Source organism: Castanea sativa, chromosome 11 (assembly GCF_040712315.1).
Source record: "Castanea sativa cultivar Marrone di Chiusa Pesio chromosome 11, ASM4071231v1".
Classification (NCBI taxonomy): Eukaryota; Viridiplantae; Streptophyta; class Magnoliopsida; order Fagales; family Fagaceae; genus Castanea; species Castanea sativa.
In genome coordinates, this window is record NC_134023.1 from 41130593 (window position 1) to 41151356 (window position 20764).

The 20764-nt window shown below is 37.1% G+C and overlaps 1 protein-coding gene across 1 annotated transcript; it reads right to left on the reverse strand.

Annotated features, from left to right (window-relative positions):
• Positions 1–1602: 1602 nt before the first annotated feature.
• On the reverse strand, positions 1603–20479 carry LOC142616511 (uncharacterized). The gene is made up of 3 exons (XM_075789349.1): positions 20449–20479; positions 19896–20326; positions 1603–2205 (listed from the first exon to the last, which is right to left on the reverse strand). The coding sequence occupies exons 2-3, from the start codon at positions 20262–20264 to the stop codon at positions 1603–1605; spliced, it is 972 nt and encodes a 323-aa protein (XP_075645464.1). The 5' UTR covers positions 20265–20326; positions 20449–20479.
• Positions 20480–20764: the final 285 nt, after the last annotated feature.

A 20764-nucleotide genomic window follows, 5' to 3' on the forward strand; every position in this document is an offset into this window, starting at 1 on the left:
GAAGTAATGACATGGGGGAATTTTCTAGCTGAGCACAAGATTCGGCATTAGACATATGTTACTAGAAAATTATTTTAGTAGCAAAACTACAGGTTGCACTCCCTAATACAAGACAAGACACTCTAGAACAGTAGCCTAAACCTAGATGGCCACATGCATACAAAATATTCTCTCATCATGATAGGTCCACTACCAAAAGGGTATAAAAACGAAGGAGCAAGTCAAGGTTAAGGGTTGGAACATTTTGGAGGGAGAAGAAATACATGAGAGAAAGAAAGGCATTAATTGGGAGTTTAGGCCCAACAAGCCCAAAGTTGTTGTGGGTCATACAAGCATACAGCCATAGGGACACCATTTAATTCAAAAGACTTAGAATATTAGGTTTACACCCAACTATGTTACATTAACCACTGTCTCTTATCATACCTATTCCATGTGGGACTTTACTCACACATGTATTCTCAAAAAACTTCCCATCACATGTGAGTTGCCTCTCTCTAGACCTTGACTGAATTCTACTTGCTCCCTCTTGCCAATGAGCATTTTCCATTACTAGCACGCCGTCCATGGGCCTTTCATACACCATCCATGAGAACCACATGTCAACACCGCAAAATAATCCATGGGAGCCGGCCTATACATTCCCATCCATTGGAACCATGTGCTTCACCATGATCTAGCACCATTGGCAATACTTCTTTGTTGGGTTTTTCTCCAGAATCTTTTTCTGTGGGCCCTGTAAGCTTGCTTTGTCCCTTTTGAGAAGGGACCTTGAACACCTCGCCTCCTTTGCTGCACACCACCTTGAGCTTTGATGTCATTTGTTGGGGAGATAACATCTTTAAAAGTCTCCAACTGAGTAGTTAGTATAACATATAAGAATATCACTTGACTCGAAAGACTTAAAAGTCTATTAGGTTTGGTTTGTCTAGATTAAAAGTCCATTAAGTTGTCCATAATATTTAATCCAGAATTTATTTTAGACCTTAATGGTCCGTTTGGATTGAGAGGGGGGGAGGAGAAGTAGAGTGGAATTGGCTGAAAATAGGCTAATTTTAAACCATTAAGGTCTAAAATAAATTCTAGACTAAATATTACAAATGACTAAACATATATTTTTTGCCTTTAAAAAATTTACTTTCTTTGATTTTTATATATAGGATAAATTGTTGAACGTCACCATCACTTTGAATTCATACATGAATTAACATAGTATCGAATAGTTTGTCCTTTATATTATAGATTAGTTTCTTATTATTTATGGATGGATGCCGAATCACTAATACTTTTGCATCTTAATTAGTCTTCTTTTGCTTCAAACGTAAAGATCTATATTCGACTTATGGATCATGTGACTTACCGGATTAGGAATCATACTATCCTTGCTCAAAATAAATAACCTAAATTAGAAAATGAATAGATAATATAGAGAGTGAAAATATATAATGGAGTTGTAATTTATTTGGATTAAGATAAAAATTGTCTAAAATGGAAAAAACACACGATATGCATCACAAGAGGAAAGTTCATTCCATTAGTTATCTTTCCAAATTAACAAAGTAAAAATAATAATTTCTAGCATCATCCTGTACCACAAATAATTTATGACCCAGGCTTCTTGTCTAAGATCCTTGATCCATAAGTTGAAATGACCATGTCAATGAGAAGGCGAAATTGCATCAATGCAAATAGTGCGACTGGAACACTAGCTAAGCAAATGACAGGAATGACCACCCATGATTTTCCTTGTAGAATAATAAAAAGAGAAGCACAAAAGGTTATCATCATGGTTGCTATGGAGAAGATAAGTGTGGAAAGGCCAATTATCATCTTTTTGGGTAAGGATCTAAGGAAATCTTCCTCAGCATAACGTGATGTGAGGACACTGAGAAACATCAACAATGAAGTTGAGGCAGAAAGTAGAGAAAACGCATCAGATATTATAAAGAGCATAAACACCTTCTTGTCTAAGAACATTGGCAAGCCCGTATCTTGATTATTGCCACCTGGAACTGTAATTGCTGCTGCAAACATAATGGTCACAATTAAAGCAGCTACCACTGTACAAGAAGTTGCTGTCTCCTTCATCCATTTTTCTCCTTCTTTCACTAACTCTTTATGGCTCTCCGTAAACAATTCTCGAGGTATTTTACCATTTCTGTTTCCGGATTCTAATGCAGAAGGATGGACAACACTCTCTACCTCCTGCACTTATTATACAAAACCTCATAAAGAATATAGTTGAAGATATAAATAAAATATTAAAAAACTTGTAACTTAATTTCAAATTATGATTCAATCTATTGTGAATGAAAGGTTTATAGGATTAAGAAGGCGGAAAGATTGAATGACTGAAAGTTTGTGTGTTGACTGTGTAGAGTGTATAGCTTATATGGATTACTTTTATAAGGGTTTGCGTCTCTCTCTCTCTCTCTTCTTTCTATCAGGTTCAAAGTTCAAAGAATTGATTTCCGTATTTTTAAGCTCATGAGAGTTTTCCTTTAGTTTTTTTAGCACCAAACTAACAAAGGTATTAATTTAATTGGTAGGTGCATAAAATTAATGGAGTAAATTTGCAAAAGTAAAATTTTAGAGGGTGTCTGTTAGGAATATTACACAAAGTAATGATGGAAGAACAATGTCAATACAAAAGATAAACAGAAAATAGATAAATTTGAGGCACAATATCGTTCTCCTTAGACAATATTTGCCCCCACACTAATGTTGCTAAAGGGTTATCGCAACCTTGTCTTCAAGATATAACCAAGTTGTTGGGTTATACTCATAGGGTTATATTTCATCAAAAGGCACGTATGGAAAGTCAGAATGTTTCATAAAACCGTTCACAAGGCTTGAAGCCTCTTCAAACATTCAGAACAATTACCAAAAAATTCTGCAGAAAACTTAGTTTCACGAGTTTCGATCGGTCGAGAGTTCCTTTCGATCGATTGAATGCTCTTTTCAATCGATCGAATGCTCTTTTCAATAGATCGAATAGGAATTGAATAGCGATCGAATCATCCTATGACTCTAGGATTATTTTTCTTCATCATTTCGATTGATCAAGCAAAAGCTTCGATTGATCGAAAATCCTTAAATTTGAATTTCACTTAGAGAATTCAAGAACTTGAATCTTCACGTTATGAAACAATACTCTCCAAACGCAAACATCATTGTTACAACTTATCCATGTATATAGCTATATATACAACAGTGCCATTGCCACTATATTAAGGTTCAAGTAAGAGGGTGCCATGGTCACTATATTAAAGTTCAGTGTGGACATTTTTCCTGTTAGTTTTATATGGATTACAGTTTACACATTTTTTAAATTTTACTAATTAAATTCATAAACTTGTCAAATTATTTCAGTTTGAAGCTCCCATCCATATACTTTATTCATATACGTTATTTTGGGCCATAGTAGAGCAGAGAAAAAGGGGAAGCTATTTATAAAAGTATTTTACCTAAGAAAGCAATTTTGATTTTTTGACAACCACTTTCTCACTCTAAGTGAAACTTTCTCTCTCTAAAATAAATTTTCTTCACTCTACTCTTTTCATTAATAACTGCAAAATTGATTTATGAACAAATCTTATGCGAAACAGCTTTTTTTTTTCTTTTTTCTTTTTTTTTGAGAAGCTTATGTGAAACAGTTTAATCAATGGTTTTGCGCTATTTTTTGTTCTATTGCTGTCCAAAATAATAGAGACGAAAAAAGACTCAGACAATTTCTTAAATTTGAGACTTTAATTGAGAAAATTAAAAATTTAAGACTTAATATAGAATGTGGTATAAATTTTACACCTATTTATATGTTTCATTTAATGTATATTAGTTTTTTCTTTTTGGTTGATTCTACTAAATAGATTGTCTCTTTTAAAATTTTTGAGATAATTAATTGAAACATTTGAATCAAACATTTTCCCAACAAAAAAAAAGGACACAATGTTTTAGATCATGTAAATACTATTACCTTTCAATATGAAACATTTGGCTATACGAATCTAGATAAAATATATAAGATATTCAATTTTATAGTATATAAATTAATTTAAACAATTTGAATATTTAAATAATATTACGAATAGATCTCTGAAAATGGATGGAGCTCATCTGGAATTGAAAAAAAGGGTATATCACCCCAAAATACGTACAACCATATTAAAAAATAGTCTCCCCTCACTACAAGGTACTACTCCCCCCAAATCCAACCATATATAAGGGGCCTTTAGTAATATCACAGTAATCGAGTCTGGGTCCAAGTTCGGGTTTCGGGCCGGGTTTAATCAAAAACCCGGACCCGATCCAGACCTGCTTTGGGTTTTTTTTTTTTTTTTTTTTTTTAAACCCATACCCGACCCTATTCCTTATCGGGCTAGGTAAAATCTGGCTCATTAGGGTCCGGCCGGGCCAAGTACCCACAGGTCGGACAAAAATTGCCATCCCTATAAAATACTCCACAAACCTTAAAATTACCAAAATACCCCTGAAACTAAAAAATGACCAAAACACTCCCAAAACCTAAAAATTACCAAAATGCACCCTAAACCTAAAAAATAATCAAAATACTCCTGAAACCTATAAAATGACCAAAATACCCCCTAAACCAAAAAAATGACCAAAATACTCCCAAAACCTAAAAAATGACCAAAATACCCTCGAAACCTAAAAATTACCAAAATACCCCCTAAATCTAAAAGATTATCAAAATACCTCCAAAACATATAAAATGACCAAAATACCTCTAAAACCTTACCAAAATACACCATAAACCTAAAAAATGACCAAAATATCTTAGAAACTTATAAAATGACCCAAATACCCCCCCCCCCAAAACCTACAAAGTTACCAAAATACCCCCAAAACATTAAAAAAAAAATGACCGAGATACCCCCAAAACCTAAAAAATAATCAAAATGCCTCCGAAACTTAAAATGACCAAAATACCCCATAAACCTAAAAAATGTTCGAAATACCCCCAAAACCTAAAAAATGACCAAAATACCCCTAAAATCTATAAATTACCGAAATACCCTCAAAACCTAAAAATTGACCAAAATACCCTTAAACCAAAAAAATTACCTTTTCCTAGACCACTTGATCTTTCTTTACGAACAATTTAGAGTAGGCATCACGTAAGGGGCTGGTTATATTGCATTTTGGAAATACTTTTCTTCCTTTTGAGAGAGAGTAGTTAACTTTGTTTTAATGAAAAAAGGGAGGCATTATTAAAATGTTTTGTAATTGATGCCCATATAAGTGATTAGGGTCTTGTTGTGCCAATTTTAATGTAAAAAATGTGACCATGATATCTGTTTAACTGATTAAGATCTTGCTATGATGATTTCAATGTAAGAAATGTGACCACATTTGATCTATTCACACTCCCTATTTATAAATTATTAGACATTGCAATCAATTCAACTAAAAAAAACTTTATGTAAAATATTTGGACATAGCTACATAACTCTCTGTTGCCATTTTCCAAATTGGAGTTCTTAGATAGCCTTGAAAGATTGACCGGTATCATTCAGCACATAAATAATTTGATAATAAAAGATGCTTTTAAGTATCTAAATTTATTTAACAAAAAATTTTGTAAACAATCCAAACAATAAAAATAATTATTCAAAAAATATGAATTACAAGTAGCCAAGTTTTACATGCCAAAAAAAGAGTACAAGAAATTTTTTATGCATTTGTATTTCAATTGCCACGAATCTTAATACTATTCATATCATATAGATTAACAAAATAAAAGAAAAAGATGGAATCTGGATACTCCTCGGTTGGAGCAATTAGGGGTGTAAGGGCGCAGTTTGGTGCCTAAGCCCGAAGGGAAAATGATCTAAGCTCCAAGAGCTCAATACAATAAATTTATAGAGAGTGGACTGGAAAACTAGGCTCTAATGAGTGAGATAATAATTGTCATAAATCCAGATGACAAGAAAATAAGAATAAAATGGTTCTGCTTAAAGAAAATTTTCCTCAGCACTATTCGAGGAGACCAAGTCTTATATATATTTCTTTTGAATTTGATTGCCAGTACAGTTCTTGGTGCTACAATGTTCCCTCATTTTCCCCTTTTTTCCGAGTCCCTTTATAAGGGATTTCTTTCTTTATTATATACTCTGTTTTTCTTCATCTTCACCCTCTACGTGTAGGGCAAGCTTCTGGATTTTATCCTTGTCCCGTTAGCACTTTCTTGAAGTCTTTAGAAATAGTTGTAAGGTTGTTGGCTACTACTTAGGTATCACCTCCACATTAATGCAGCCAGAGGGTTAGCTACAGATCATTCAATGCGGTGGTAGAAGCTTTCCCTTTGATATTTCTCAGCTCTCCTTTGTCCTATGCTCCCCTAATACTCAACCTTACCAGTAGAATCTTCCATTAGGTTGCTCTTAATGGCAGATCGAACCCTTTGACCTCTGCCTTGATGGAGTCCCAGGCAGAAGGCCATGCACTAGAGAAGACTGCCCAAACTAAACCTTCCACCCTTCCATCTACCCAAGCCGAGCGACCCAACCCTGCTGATCTTAAAAGAAAGAGGGAACAGAGAGGTAAGGAGGTGGTGAAAGAAGGAAAGGCACATTCTTCCAAGGAGACCGAGCCTCAAAAGGGGGCCAAACAGGCTAGGCTAACGTAGACAGTGGTGGAGAAGAGAGGTGACCCTGAGTTAGCTGCCCCATTAGCTGCCCCAATTTGGTCTCTTGCCTTGGAATTGGACGGAGCTGCCCTGACCACTGACGCCTCCATCAAGGACTTCCAACAAGGGAGGGCTGGCTATATGGCTGACTCCGTGGAGCAGGCCTTATTGCTCCCCGGGAACATGGCCGACTTAAGGTTAATGAGAAAACACGAGGTGTTCCTCAGCTTGAAGAGGGACCTCGCTCTGGAAAGTCCACCAACTACTCCCTTTATTTTGTTATTACTATATTTATTTACTTCTTTTTTCTTTTTTATATTCGCACTTACACTTGACTTCTCCAACCTAGGTATTTTATATATATATATATATATATATATATATATATATATATATATATATATATTTGAAAGGCTGTCCAAGCTGCCTACAGAGCTGAGGAAATAGTCATGAGCTCCCACAAGTCAATGAAGGAGGAGGAGTCTAGCTCCTTTGTTCCCAAAGCTGACATTGCCTCCAAGGAGGTAGATATTGGCAAGGACAGCTCAGCTAAGGTCCTTCCTTCCTCTGACAGTCTGTCCAAGGAGGCCGAGCAGCCTGAGGTTATTAAAAAAAAAAAAAAAAGCTAGCACAACCAAGGAGGTGGCCCATTATGTTTCCCAGCCTCTAACTACTCCTAAGGACCCCTCCAAGGAGAAAGAGGCCCCCCACAATATGGAGCTCGTCCTCACCACTCTGCCTATGCCTACCAAGGAGGACCTCAAGGGTAAAGGCCCAGCTTCTTCAACAACAGCCCCTGCCCAGCCTACCAAGGCCTCAGCAAATGACAAACTTGTACTTAAACTTAAGATGTTTTTAGAGTAGTGGTTTTTTTTTTTTTTTTTTTTTTGGGTGTAATTGTTGTTTCTGGCCTCCCAAAGTAGTAATCAAATTGCCTTTTTTCAAGGCTTGGTTTAATGACAGTTATGAGCTTTTCTTTTATTCTTGTGATATTTATACAAGTCCTCACATAATTTCTATTGTACTTCACACTTAACTAGTATAAGAATGGAGGAAAAAATTATCTAACTTAACACCTGTCTATATATTTAGCTTGAGCATTTATTTATGCAAGTGACAAAATCAATGTTCTACTTTACATGGCTGATCACAGAATAAGTGAAGCTTTCCAAGTTTACATTTTTCAACAAGGAGTGACTTTAATTTAAAAAGGCATACCTTTAACACACAAACGAAGTATAGCTTAATTTAGTTACCTATATAAGTGATAATGTAGTAGCCACATCCCAAACAATCAGTAACAGATCTGGCAGAACCATCTAAGTTCATTGTATTAGTGCGATACACTATCAACTTCAAAGATACATCTTAAGCACAATTAATTTAAAGGACCCTGCATATCACTGGATCTTTTATCAATCTTAGAGGTTGGTGGAGCACTTATCCATCCAGAACTCTCTATAACCTTTTTGTGAGGAGCGCCTCAAGGGAACTATAGATGATGATTAATTTAGGAGTTGATCATGGATATGCTTGCAAATGATTTAAATGATACTCAAGTATCCCCTTTTCTTAGATTACCACAATGATGATTGTAGTTATCCAACATAGCTGAGCTGGTTACTAATTTGCCCAAGCCATGTGGTTGAAGGAACGTGACATGGCCGAGGTTTTGTTTAGTATTCTGGTAATCAAAAAGGTGTTAATCTACCCAAGGCGGGTGGTCCAAAGAACCCGACATAGCTGAGGTTTTGTTTAACACTTAATTAGATGCTTGGCAGTGCTAACTTACCCAAGGTAGGTGGTCTGAAGAACCAGACATAACTAAGTTTCTGTTTAACACTTAGATAAACAATGAAGAGTATTAATTTACCCAAAGTATGTGGTCCGACGAGCCAGGTATGACTAAAGTTTTATTTAATACTGAGACAGATAATAGGAAGTATTAATTTACCTAAGGTATGTGGCCCGAGGAACCAAGCATGACCAAGGTTTTGTTTGATACTTAGACAAATAATTAATGCAACAAATAATGTCATAAGTAAAATATGGCAGAAATGCTTTTTATTAATATTAGTACCTTCGCAAGTTATTTACATTCCATGGACATCATACAACTTTTTTATCTAAATCTTCCAGGAAATATGCTCCTATACCAACTACCGAGGTGATATGGTATGGTCCTTCTCAATTGGGCCGTAACTTCCCCCATGCTTGGTTCTTTGCAGTACCCAAAATCTTCCGCAATACCAAGTCTCCAGGAGCTAATGATCTTAACTTCACATTTGAGTCGTACCCCTACTTGAGTTTTTGCTGATAATATGTCAACTGAACCATGGAATTTTCTCTTCACTCCTCAATCAAATCCAAGCTCTTCTCTAATAGCCCGTCATTGCTATCCGGAGTAAACAAGCTTGTTCTTAGCGTTGGGAATCCAGTTTCCAGAGAAATTACATACTTGGCCTAATAAGTCAAAGAGAAAGGAGTCTCGCCCGTAGATTTACGAGGGGTAGTTCTATATGTCCAAAGAACATGTGACAGCTCTTCCACCCATATACCCTTGGCATCATCCAACCTCTTTTTGAGCCTATTAACTATGACTTTATTCACAACCTCAGCCTGCCCATTTCCCTAGGAATAGGCTGGAGTTGAATATCTGTTCTTAATGCCTATTTCGCAACAGTACCTCCTGAAAGCCTTGCTATCAAACTGAAGCCCATTTTCCAAGATGAGGGTGTGAGGAATCCCAAACTAAGTGACAATATTTCTCCACACAAATCTCTTAGCATCCATATCTCTGATGTTTACTAAGGGCTCAACTTCAACCCATTTAGTAAAGTAGTCAGTGCCGACCAAAAGCCACCTTCTATTCCTTGCTACTATAGGGAAGGGCCCTTCTATATCCAATCTCCATTGGGCAAAAGGCCAAGAATTGGACAAAGGATTAAGGACACACCGAGGCCGATGAATGTTTGGAGCGAATCGTTGACACTAATCACATTTCTTCATGTACTCTTGTGCTTCCTTTTGCATGCCTGGCCACCAATACGCCTAAGTGATTGCCTTGTGAGACAGTGACCTACCCACCATATGGCTCCCACAAATCCCTTCATGTAACTCTTCGAAGGGGGTTCCACTACCTCAGAATGTATACACAGCAAGTACGGTCCAATGAAAGACCGCTTATACAATTTTTGGTCCTCGAATAGCCAAAATCGAGGAGCCTTCCTTCGCACCTTATATGCTTCCCCCTTTTCCTCGGGCAAAATGTCACTCTTAACGAACAGAACTATGGGATCCATCCAAATAGGTCCCACTCTAATTTGTTGAACCCGGGCCTTCTTTCCTTTCTCCTCAACCAGTTTAAATAAATCTTCAACCAGGATGACCCAAGGTAAATCCTGAGCTGAGGAGTTTGCTAGCGTGGCTAGAGAATCAGCATGTGTATTCTTGCTTCTAGGGATTTCTGTAAAGTGAAAGACTCAAACCTTGATTGTAAATGTTTGACCTGACTTAAGTACTCTTGTATCCTTGGTTCCCTGGCTTCCAATTCACCCTTTACCTGCCCAACAACCAGCCTGGAATCTGAAAGCACTTCCAATGCCTTTCCTTCCATATTCTAAACCAGAGTCATTCCCACCAACAAAGACTTGTAGTCAGCCTCGTTATTCGTGGCTGAGAAACCCAGCCTCAAGGATTTCTTAATAACAATCCCCTCAGGAGATACCATAACTAGCCCCATTCCGGATCCTCTTTGATTAGTAGCGCTATCAACGTACACCCTTCAGGATAGAGGTTCTTCTAAAGAGACCACTCCAATTGATTTTCCATCCATGTTTTGCTTTTTTTCCTTCTTTTTCAATAAAAGGTTCAACAAATTTAGCCACTAGGTCCGCAAGGACTTGGCCCCTAATAGAGGTGCGAGGTATATACTTGATATCGAAAACCCCTAGAATCGTACCCCATTTAGCAATCCTCCCATTGTAATCAGCTTTTTAAAGTAGGGATTGAAGAGGAAGTTGAGTTAATACCACCACCTTGTGAGCTTGAAAGCAATAGGGGAGTTTACGTGTTGCATGCACTACAACTAATATGGCATTCTCTAATGGTAGGTACCAAACCTCTGCTTTATATAAGAATTTGCTCACATAATAGACTGACTTCTGCACCCCATCATCAATCCATATCAAAACCAAACTAACTGCATGGGATGCCGCTACAATGTAAGCAAACAGGACCTCATCCTCCTCGGGCATGGACATGATGGATGGTCAAGAAAGGTACTCCTTCAGTCAAGAAAGGCTAGGGCGCACTCCTCAGTCCACTCAAACCCTTTCCACTTATTCAACAACTGGAAGAAAGGTCTGCACCTATCTGTTGACCGAGAGATAAATCGCTTCAAGGCAGCAATCATCCTCGTTAACCTCTGGACCTCCTTAGGGTTCCGAGTAGGCTGCAAACTATTAATTTCCCTAATTTGATCAGGATTGACTTCAATTCCATGGTGAGTGGCCATGTAACCTAAAAACTTTCATGAACCAACACCAAAAGAGCATTTAGAAGCATTAAGGCGCAGCTTGTGTTTCCTCAATATTCCACAGATGTTTCCGAGGTCACTAACGTGCTTGGATTCTAACTTGCTCTTCACCACCATATCATCTATATAAATCTTAATATTTTTTCCTAGTTGTAACTCAAACATCCTGGTCATCATTCTCTGATAGGTGGATCTTGCAATTTTTTAACCAAAGGGCATTACCTTGTAATGGTAATTTCCAGTAAAAGTTTTAAAAAAAAAATTTGTTTCCTCTTTATCATCCAAAGCTAAAGGTATTTGATGATACCCTTGGAAAACATCTAAAAAGCTCATTTAAGGATGACCTACAGTGGCATCAACCAATTGATTTATACAAGGCATGGGAAAGGGGTCCTTGGGGCAAGCCTTGTTCAAATCTGTGAAATATACACATACTCGCCATTTTCCATTCATCTTCTTCACCATCACTATGTTGGCCAACCAATCAGGGTAAAAAACCTTTTTAATAGCCTCAGCCTGCTTGAGCTTGATCACCTCGTTCTTGACAGCATCGGGATGCTCTTTAGACGAGTACCGAGATGGTTGCTTCCTGGGGATGACCGTCGGGTTGACATTTAAATGGTGGCAAATGAAGTTCGGGTCCACCCTAAGAGCCTCATAAGCACTCCATGCAAACACATCAACATTCTCTCTAAGAAATACTATCAGGTCTTCCTTCTCCCAAGGAGGCAGCTGAGCTCCGACCTAGAAGAAATTTTCCCCATCATCACCTATTACAACCTTTTCTAATTCCTCACACTTTGCCTCTTCTACCATATATGTAAATAATACTGGCTCCCTTGATTACTATAAGCCCTGCTTGGCAGAGGCCAAGGGTTCACCTTCAGCCTGATGCCTAATAGCAGAAACTAAACACTACCTAGCCATAGACTGGCTCCCAACCAATTCTTCAACTTGGTCACCGGATAGATATTTCACCTTCAACTGTAAGGTGGAAGTGACGGCCCCGATGGCATGTAGCCAGAGTCTTGCCATGATGGCAGTGTAGGGAGAGTAAGCATCCCCTACAATGAAGTCCACCTCTACTTCCTCTGGCCCTACCTATACTAGTAGTTTGATCTGACCCTTTGGTATAACCACCTTCCCATCAAAACCTACCAAGGGTGAATCATAACCAATTAAATCCTCTGGTTTCAGCTTTAGCCCCTTATACAAATTAGGGTACATAATCTCTGTCCCACTGCCTTGGTCAACCAACACTTGCCTCACATCATACCCCCCTATCTTGAGGGTAACTACCAATGCATCATCATGTGGCTGCAAGATACCAACCTCATCCTTATCAGAGAAACTTAGAGCTGGTCGGACTTCCATCCTACTTCTCTTCAGCTCAGGGGAAGAGTCCTATGCGGGTGGCTGAACTATGAATAGTACCCTAGAGGGGTGAGAACCAATCCTTCCTGGAGCGGCAAGAATAAGGCTGATTGTGCCCAGAGGTGGCTTTGAAGAAGCATTTCTCTAAGATCCTGGCCCTACCTAGCCTCCCTATTCATTGGGGTGATATAAAAATTGCTTTAACTTACCACCTTGGACTAGCTGCTCTAGGTGATTCCATAAAGTTCTACAGTTCCTCGTGGTATGCCCTCGTTCCTGGTGGTACTAGCAATAAAAGCTTTGGTTGCGCCTCGTGGGATCCCCTCCCATCATTTTTGGCCATTGAAAAAATGGTTCATTCTTAATTTTTTCTATGATTTGATGTATTGGTTCTCTAAATACCGTGTTGACCACTTGAGCAGCAGTAGCCCCAGATTGTCCAGAAAAATTCCGCCGAGGACGATTATTATTATACTTGTCTGATCTAAAGTCCCTCCTATCCTAAAGGACCACCTTAACCTTGCCTTTACCTAGTTGTTGGTCCTCCTCGGCCCGATTATACTTATCAATGCGGTCCATGAGCTGACATACATTACTAACTGGCTTCCCTGTCAATGATTTCCTTAAACCATGCTCGATAGGCAAGCCGACCTTAAACGTTCTTATAGCTATGTCATCAAAATTTTCATCAATCTCATTAAGCATCTACTAGTATCAGTCATAGTACGTCTTTAAGGTTTCTCCCTCTCGCATAGTCATAGACAATAAGGAATCCAAAGGCCGAGAAACCCTACTACAAGTTACAAACTGAGAACCAAATGCCCTCGTAAGCTCCTTAAAGGAGTTAATAGAACCCTCCTTCAGGCCATCAAACCACCTCATCACCATAGGCCTTAAACTAGATGGAAATACCTTACACATCAAAGTCTTATTCTTAGAGTGAATAGCCATTCTCTGGTTGAAATGGCTCACATACTCCACAAGGTCCATCCTACCATTGTACATGGTAAATGTTGGCTGAGTAAACTGCCAAGGAAGCCTTCCTTAATTCTTCGGGTAAAAGTTGACTTGGAGATCTGATTCAGAGCCTTACTCATGGCATTGTTGCCCAAGCCTTTATGTGTCGGACTTCTCCTCCCCCGCCTATCACGACTTTCCTCGTCGCTCAAAAAAGACTCGCTAGGAGGAGTCCTTGACCTGTGCCAGTAGTTATGATTATTATCACCATCAGACGAATGGTTAGAACTTGAAGGAGTTCCTCTACGTCGCTCTCGACGCAACTTTCTTCTTAAACAATCAATTTCTAATTGCATGCTTCTAGTAGTTGCCTCATGAGAGACATGGCTCCCACTCCTGGATTGGCTCCTACTGTTATGTGTGGTATGCACACTAGCTTCTCGTTCCTTCCTTTGCTCAAGGTTGAGAAACTGATCTTGATGCTGGGACCAAACAGACTACTCTCGATTTGGTCCTGAGCCCACCATAATTATATGTTGCTTTCACTAAAGCTCAAGTAATCCCCACAAACGACGCCAATTGTAAGGACGTAGTTTGGTGCCTAAGCCCGAAGGGAAAAGGATCTAGGCCCAAAGAGCCCAATACAATGAATTTGTAGAGAGTGAGCTGAAAAAATAGGCTCTAATGAGTGAGATAATAATTGTCGTAAACCCAGATGACCAGAAAACAAGAATAAAATGATTCTGCTTAAAGAAAATCGTCCTCAGCACTATTCGAGGAGACCAAGTCTTATATATATTTCTTTTAAATTTGATTGCAAGTACAGTTCTTGGTGCTACAATGTTCACCCTTTTTTTCGGATCCCTTCATAAGGGACTTCTTTCTCTATCATATACTCTATTTTTCTTCATCTTCACCCTCCATGTGTAGGCCAAGCTACTGGATTTTATCCTTGTCCCATCAACACCTTCTTGAAGTCTTTGGAAATAGCTATAAGGTTGTTGGCTATTGCTCAGGTTTCACCTCCACATAAATGCAGCCAGAAGGTTAGCTGCAGAGCATTCAATGTGGTGGTAGCAGCTTTTCCTTTGATATTTCTCAACTCTCCTTTGTCCTATGCTCCCTTGATGCTCATCCTTACCAATATAGTCTTCTGGAAGGTTGCTCTTAATGGTAGATCGAACCCTCTGACCTCTGCCTTGATTAGCCGAGGAGGCATTCCTCCTCAGGCTACCTCCCCAAGCTTTCCCACTCATAGTTTGTCTGTGGTGCTTTGATTTACACTTTTTCCCCGTTATCTTTTGATCCTCGGACTAATAGACGTCCTCAGACAAGGCCCACGGCCCAATATACAATTATGGGCCCTTTATCCCTACAAGGGGTATTTTGGTCATTTTTTAAAGTTTCAAAGGTATTTCAGTTATTTTTTAGGTTTTAGAAGTATTTTGATCATTTTCTAGGTTTAGGGGGTATTTTATTAATTTTCAGGTTTTTGGGGTATTTTGGTAAGTTTTGGGGGTATTTCGATCATTTTTTAGGTTTCAGTAGTATTTTAGTTATTTTTTAGGTTTTGGGGTATTTTAGCCATTTTTTAGGTTTATGGTGTATTTTGGTAATTTTATAGGTTTTCGGGGGGTATTTCGGTCATTTTTAGGTTTAGGGGGTTTTTTCGTAATTTTTTAGGTTTCAAGTGTATTTTGGTCATATTTTAGGTTTTAGGGGTATTTTGGTCATATTTTAGGTTTCAATGGTATTTTGATCATTTTTTAGGTTTAGGGGGTATTTTTTTTAATTTTTAGGAGTATTTTGGTCATTTTTTAAGTTTCGGGAGTATTTTGGTCATTTTTTAGGTTTCGGGGCTATTTCGATCATTTTAGAGGCTTTGAGGGGATATTTTGCTCATTTTTGAGATTTTGGGGGTATTTTGGTCATTTTAGTGGTTATTGAGCATATTTGGTGATTTTTGAGATATCGGGGGTATTTTGGTCATTTTAGAGGTTTCATAGGTATTTTGCTCATTTTAGAGATTTTGGGGATATTTTGATCATTTTAGTGGTTTTTGAGCATATTTGGTGATTTTAAAGATATCGGGGGTATTTTAGTTATTTTAGAGGTTTCATGGGTATTTTGCTCATTTTGGAGATTTTTGGGCATTTTAGTGGCTTTTGAACATATTTGGTGATTTTAGAGATATTGAAGGTATTTTGGCGATATTTTGCTCATTTTAGAAATTTTGGGAATAACTTTGGATGTTCAAGGGTATATTGGTAATTTTGGATGTGTAGGGGTATATGGATCATTTTAGGTATTTAAGGGTATTTTGGTAATTTTGGAAGTCAAGAGGGTATTCAAGTAGTTTTAGAGGTATGTGGGTCATATTGGGTTAAATTGGTGAGTTACTAATTAAATTGATTGAGTTGTTAACGAGTAATTAATTTATATATAAACTGGTCATAAATGGATAAATAAGTAATTACACACCCAACCTATTTATGACCCATTTGCCACTTCTAGTTTCAACTAAATAAACTATTCCTAAATGAATACTAAATAAACTATACTCCACTGTCTTAAAAAATAAGTGGCAGTTTTTGCTTTCTTGCTCCAAAGTGTGTGTCTATATATATATATATATAAAAGTACGAAGTAGGAAACTTCTGTACTCAGTATGGCCTACCATCCATAGCACCCTCCAAGAGAAAACCTAGGGACAAAGAATACCCTAGAAAAAGAACAGCCACTAAGTATCATAGAAGCCATAAGAAGTCCAATAACTTCAGTAGAAATGATTTCTATAAGAAAAGTAAGAAATCCAGAGATTACTATAAGGTCAATGGTAAAAGGAAGGACCCTGCACAAAGAGCATTCAACAAGAAGAATGGTGAATGCTACAAGTGTGGCAAGAAAGTTCATTTTAGATCAGAGTGTAGATCCAAAACCAAAGCTTTAATCAACACCCTTCGAGGTGGGCAAAACCTAGCAAAATAGAAGGTAGGATAGATAACAAGGTCATCCCTTAGTCAGGTAACCTTGTCAAACCCATCTCGTCTCTAGAAAAACCCCTTGTCAAGCTGCTAGTCGCCCGTCAAGCTAGTCTTAGGTCTAAGGACAAAACAACCTTAGAAATTGTCAACCCAAAGTTAGAGGAATTAGTCAAGAAGGAACCAGTAACCATAATTTAAGGAAAAAGATGATTAGGTTTTAATTGTTTAATTTAGACTTTTAGTCTAGAATGATGAATATATTGTTTAGAAGTAACTCTTCTACCAGCTCTAGATCATCCATCCCAGAGATTCCAAAGGAAATTGGAATTCTCAATTCAAAATCATATGATTTATCATACATGGATTTAAAATTAGGATTATATGTATATGTATATAATTTTTTTTTCAACGCAACCCAGACCCAACCCTTGAAATAAATATCTAAAAAAGAGTACACCCTTGAGATAGAGAGGTATAAACTATAAACACGCATTTTCGTTCCAGGCTGGTTCTCAGGTGATTGGCAATCTCATCTTTGGCGATCCCTTTAGCTAAAAAGATTTTTAGCTATTCCCTTCGCCAATTGTTCTCAGGCGAAAATTCGTTCAAACTCTTTCCATATCGTTTCCAAACAAATCTTTAAATTCTTAGCATTTCTAATCCTCTGTCTTAGCTCTTCAATTTCTTTGATCTAATATGTTTCTGGACTTCAATTTCTAGGGTTTGGTGTTTGCAATTTTGATCTCTATCACGTGTTTGGTACTGACTGGGTTTAATAATTTGTTTTTCCAACAAATCTCCTATAGTCTTTAGGGTTTCTAATCCACTGTTTTAGCTCTTCAATTTCTTTGGTCTAATTCGTTTCTAGACTTTAATTTCTAGGGCTTGGTATTTGCAATTCAATTTCTGTTACATGTTTGGTACTAACTAGGTTTAACGATTTTAATTTAGATTACTGGAAAATACGATCATGGCTTATCAAGTTATTTAAGTAACATAACAGGAATAGAAAATCCCAAGTACACAGGAAGTATACAATGGGCACACAATCTAAGTTCTCAAAGTACAGAGGTCAATGCAATCGGAGGAGGATGCTACGCGTTTAGACTTGGCCGAAGATGATGTCCAAGGATCATCATCATGAACAAAGAAGCAATGCATTCTGCATGGTAGAAGTAAGCTATTTCTGGAAAAATCTTATTGTTTACTTCTTTTAATTTATAATCTGATTATTTTTAATCTTATTGCTATAGTACATGCATGGCATTGGATGAAAGTTTTATATTGCATGCCTTTTGATCTTACACTATTGTTTGGGTTAAGAGAGAGTTAAACAATGATATGGCTAAGTGTGCTGCTGTCTATATTTCCGTTGTACAGATCCTCTCGTCCCCTGTAAAGATCCTTTCACATTTCTCAGAAAACTAACAGATCCTAACTCTGTTTGTTTACAGGCCCTCTCTCTCTCTCTCTCTAACTCTTTTTCCCAAAAAAAAAAAGTGAATGCTGTGTTTTGATTTTTGTTTTGTGTATTGTGGTATCTAAAGTTTTGAATTCTTCAAAATTGATGTTTCTCAATTTATTTTATGAGTTAGTATTAATGCTGATTTATTTGAGTGAGCGGTGACCTGAAGAAAAGTCATTTTAGATCAATGGTAAAAAAGTTTGTCTTTTTTCTTCTTCCAAGTTGATATCTTCTTTGTCTGATTCTCTGTCTGTCTATCTGTCTCTCTCTCACGGGTTAGTAGCTTCCAACTGATTTGCATTTGTGTTTACTGTTATGTTTGGCTTTTAGAGAACTCTTTAGTTTACAAATCAGAAGAGAGGTTAACTTTTTTTTATGTATTTCTAAGTATTTCATTTATGAAGTACTCACAACATCATAGACAAGGCAATCATAAAAATCAAAGGGTGATTTTTGTGATTCTAGATTTTCGCTGAGGACTTTTTTTTTTTTTTGTCGGTAATATTCTTTTCTAAGTTGTTTTAACTTCCACTCATCAAGTTGAGTTTTTTTCCTGTAAAATTTGAGTTCCAAGGGAAACAGGAAATGATATTGGACAAATGCTATCACCTCGCAATCCAAAATCAGGTATGTGCAACAAGATTCATTAAGTCTTCTCCCTCTCCCTGCTCTTATTATCAGTTTTTAAGTTAACTAATTTTTTAACATATTCTAATCTCTATTTGTATTAGGTATTGTTGATATGCATTATGTGTTTATCATTTCCTAATCTGATTTGCACAGTGATAATCTTCTAGGTTTTGTATTGGTTATTGAATGCCAACTGTTTTTTTTTTTCTTTTTTCTTTTAAACCTTACTGGCAGCAATATTCCTTTGAAATCAATTCAAGAGGGAGATGATCCAGGGAAGTTCAGGCAATTGGATGAGATATTCTTCATTAGCAACTATCCTGGATATTTACTTTTATTGTCTATCACAGAGGATTCTAGTTAAAATACTAAGTTCCTTTAACTTAATGTGAAAGCGTCTCCATTGACTTCAAGAATTAAGGATTTAGTGACTTGGAAAGCTAATTTAATTTAATTTTTTTTTTCATATTTGTATTTTGGTATAATATAGGATTTGTAATATGTGGTTCTTTAAAGTCTTTGCATGGTTGTGGTTTTGTTTATTATTAAAGAGAAAAACCTTATTTTGAGGGTTGGGACTTGGGAGACCCTCAAAAAAAGGTTATTATACTTTCTATTTATTTTTAAAATTTTCAAGGGTTGAGGGTATGAGGTTTAGGGCTTGAGCAAAGAAAGAGAGCCACCAACAGCAGTACCAATGACCCACCATAGCCACAGCAACACCACAGCCAAGCCACAACCACCACAACAACTCATGCCACACTCCTCAAAACCCAAACCCAAAGCAGCAGTGCTCCTCGTCCAAAAATCAAAACTCAAACCCATACAATCCTGTGCTCCATTGTCGCTACCGTTGCCCAAACCTATAGCCGTTCTGAACCGAAGTGAGAGAGAGAGAGAGAGAGAGATTAATGAAATTAATGTAGTATTTTAATATTATATAATTAAAAGATATAAGAGTTAATATGAAAGATAAGGAGTTAGTAAAATGTTTAATCCTACATTAAAAAAGAGAGAAACTCTCCTCTATTGTTTTTAAGTGTGGTGATTATTGAGCTAATATGTATCGGACATATTGGGTCAGACACTTGCGCAAGAGAAGAGGAAGGGAGGAGGTGTCATAGTTATCTCATATGTTGTTTTCATTATTATTGTGTTTGCAACAACAAAAATCAAATAAGAAGAAATGATGGATGGAGTTGAAAGTAAGTAAATTTTGCCTTTGACATTTTTTAAACTATGGGTATACAAAGTGACTTTGGGCCAAATTAAAAATATATATAAAGTGAGAGATATTACCTTGTACCATTGTACTTCTCTTTGCATAAGAAAAGCTGCGCCTGGAACAGTATTACGTCTAGCAGAAGGTTCGAACATCGCTGCAATATGTAATATGCTATTTGAATCTCCATCTGCTCTACTAAATATTGAGTTCTTTGCAGAATATTTACATAGGTGGCGAAATACTTCATCCTGACGATGAAGAACGGCAAGCATAAATATGTTTTGGTTGCTTGGTGCTTCAGCACACCATATAAGTTCAGGACATACGTTCAGTACAGCACTAACAAACTCAACATGCCCTTGCTTGACAGCTTTGATGATGGCTATAGTAACCATACCATTTGTTAGTTGTTCCCAACTCAAACCTGGTAACACTTCGCACATGTGAAGTAAAAGTTTATTGGATTGATGGTGAAGAAGCTTCAATTCATATATTTGATCGATTTCTGAGTCAATAATCAAAACAATGTTTAGTCAACAAGACGAGGGGAAATAAAAAGAATAAAATGAAGTTGACCACAATGATCAATGAGTAAGATATGAAATTAATTGACTAAATGTATCATACCCAGGAATTTAAGGAGATTCCAAATAGATCCTCGCGCTGCAAAGTAAAAAGAGAAAAATAAAAAATGAAATACGCTTACTTAAAAAGAATAGAGAGCAGTTATGCTGATGCAGATTCGTAATGTATTTATTTGGGTTGTCAGAAGTTTGTTAGAGCCTAGAGGAAGCTATCCACGTGCATAACAGTATAATGGTAGTGTTAATGGGCAGGAGAAGGTGCCCGTTAATAACAATTTTTTTCAACTTATTGGCAGCTTTTTGCAGTCATTAACATTTTTTTATTTTTTTTAGTAATATTTTTTATAACTTTTTTACTT

Coding starts and splice junctions, on each gene's coding strand:
- LOC142616511 (XM_075789349.1), bottom strand. CDS start 20,264: ATGTGCGAAGTGTTACCAGGTTTGAGTTGGGAACAACTAACAAATGGT. Junction 2,206..19,895: donor GAGAAGTACAATGGTACAAG/GTAATATCTCTC, acceptor TAATAAGTGCAG/GAGGTAGAGAGTGTTGTCCA.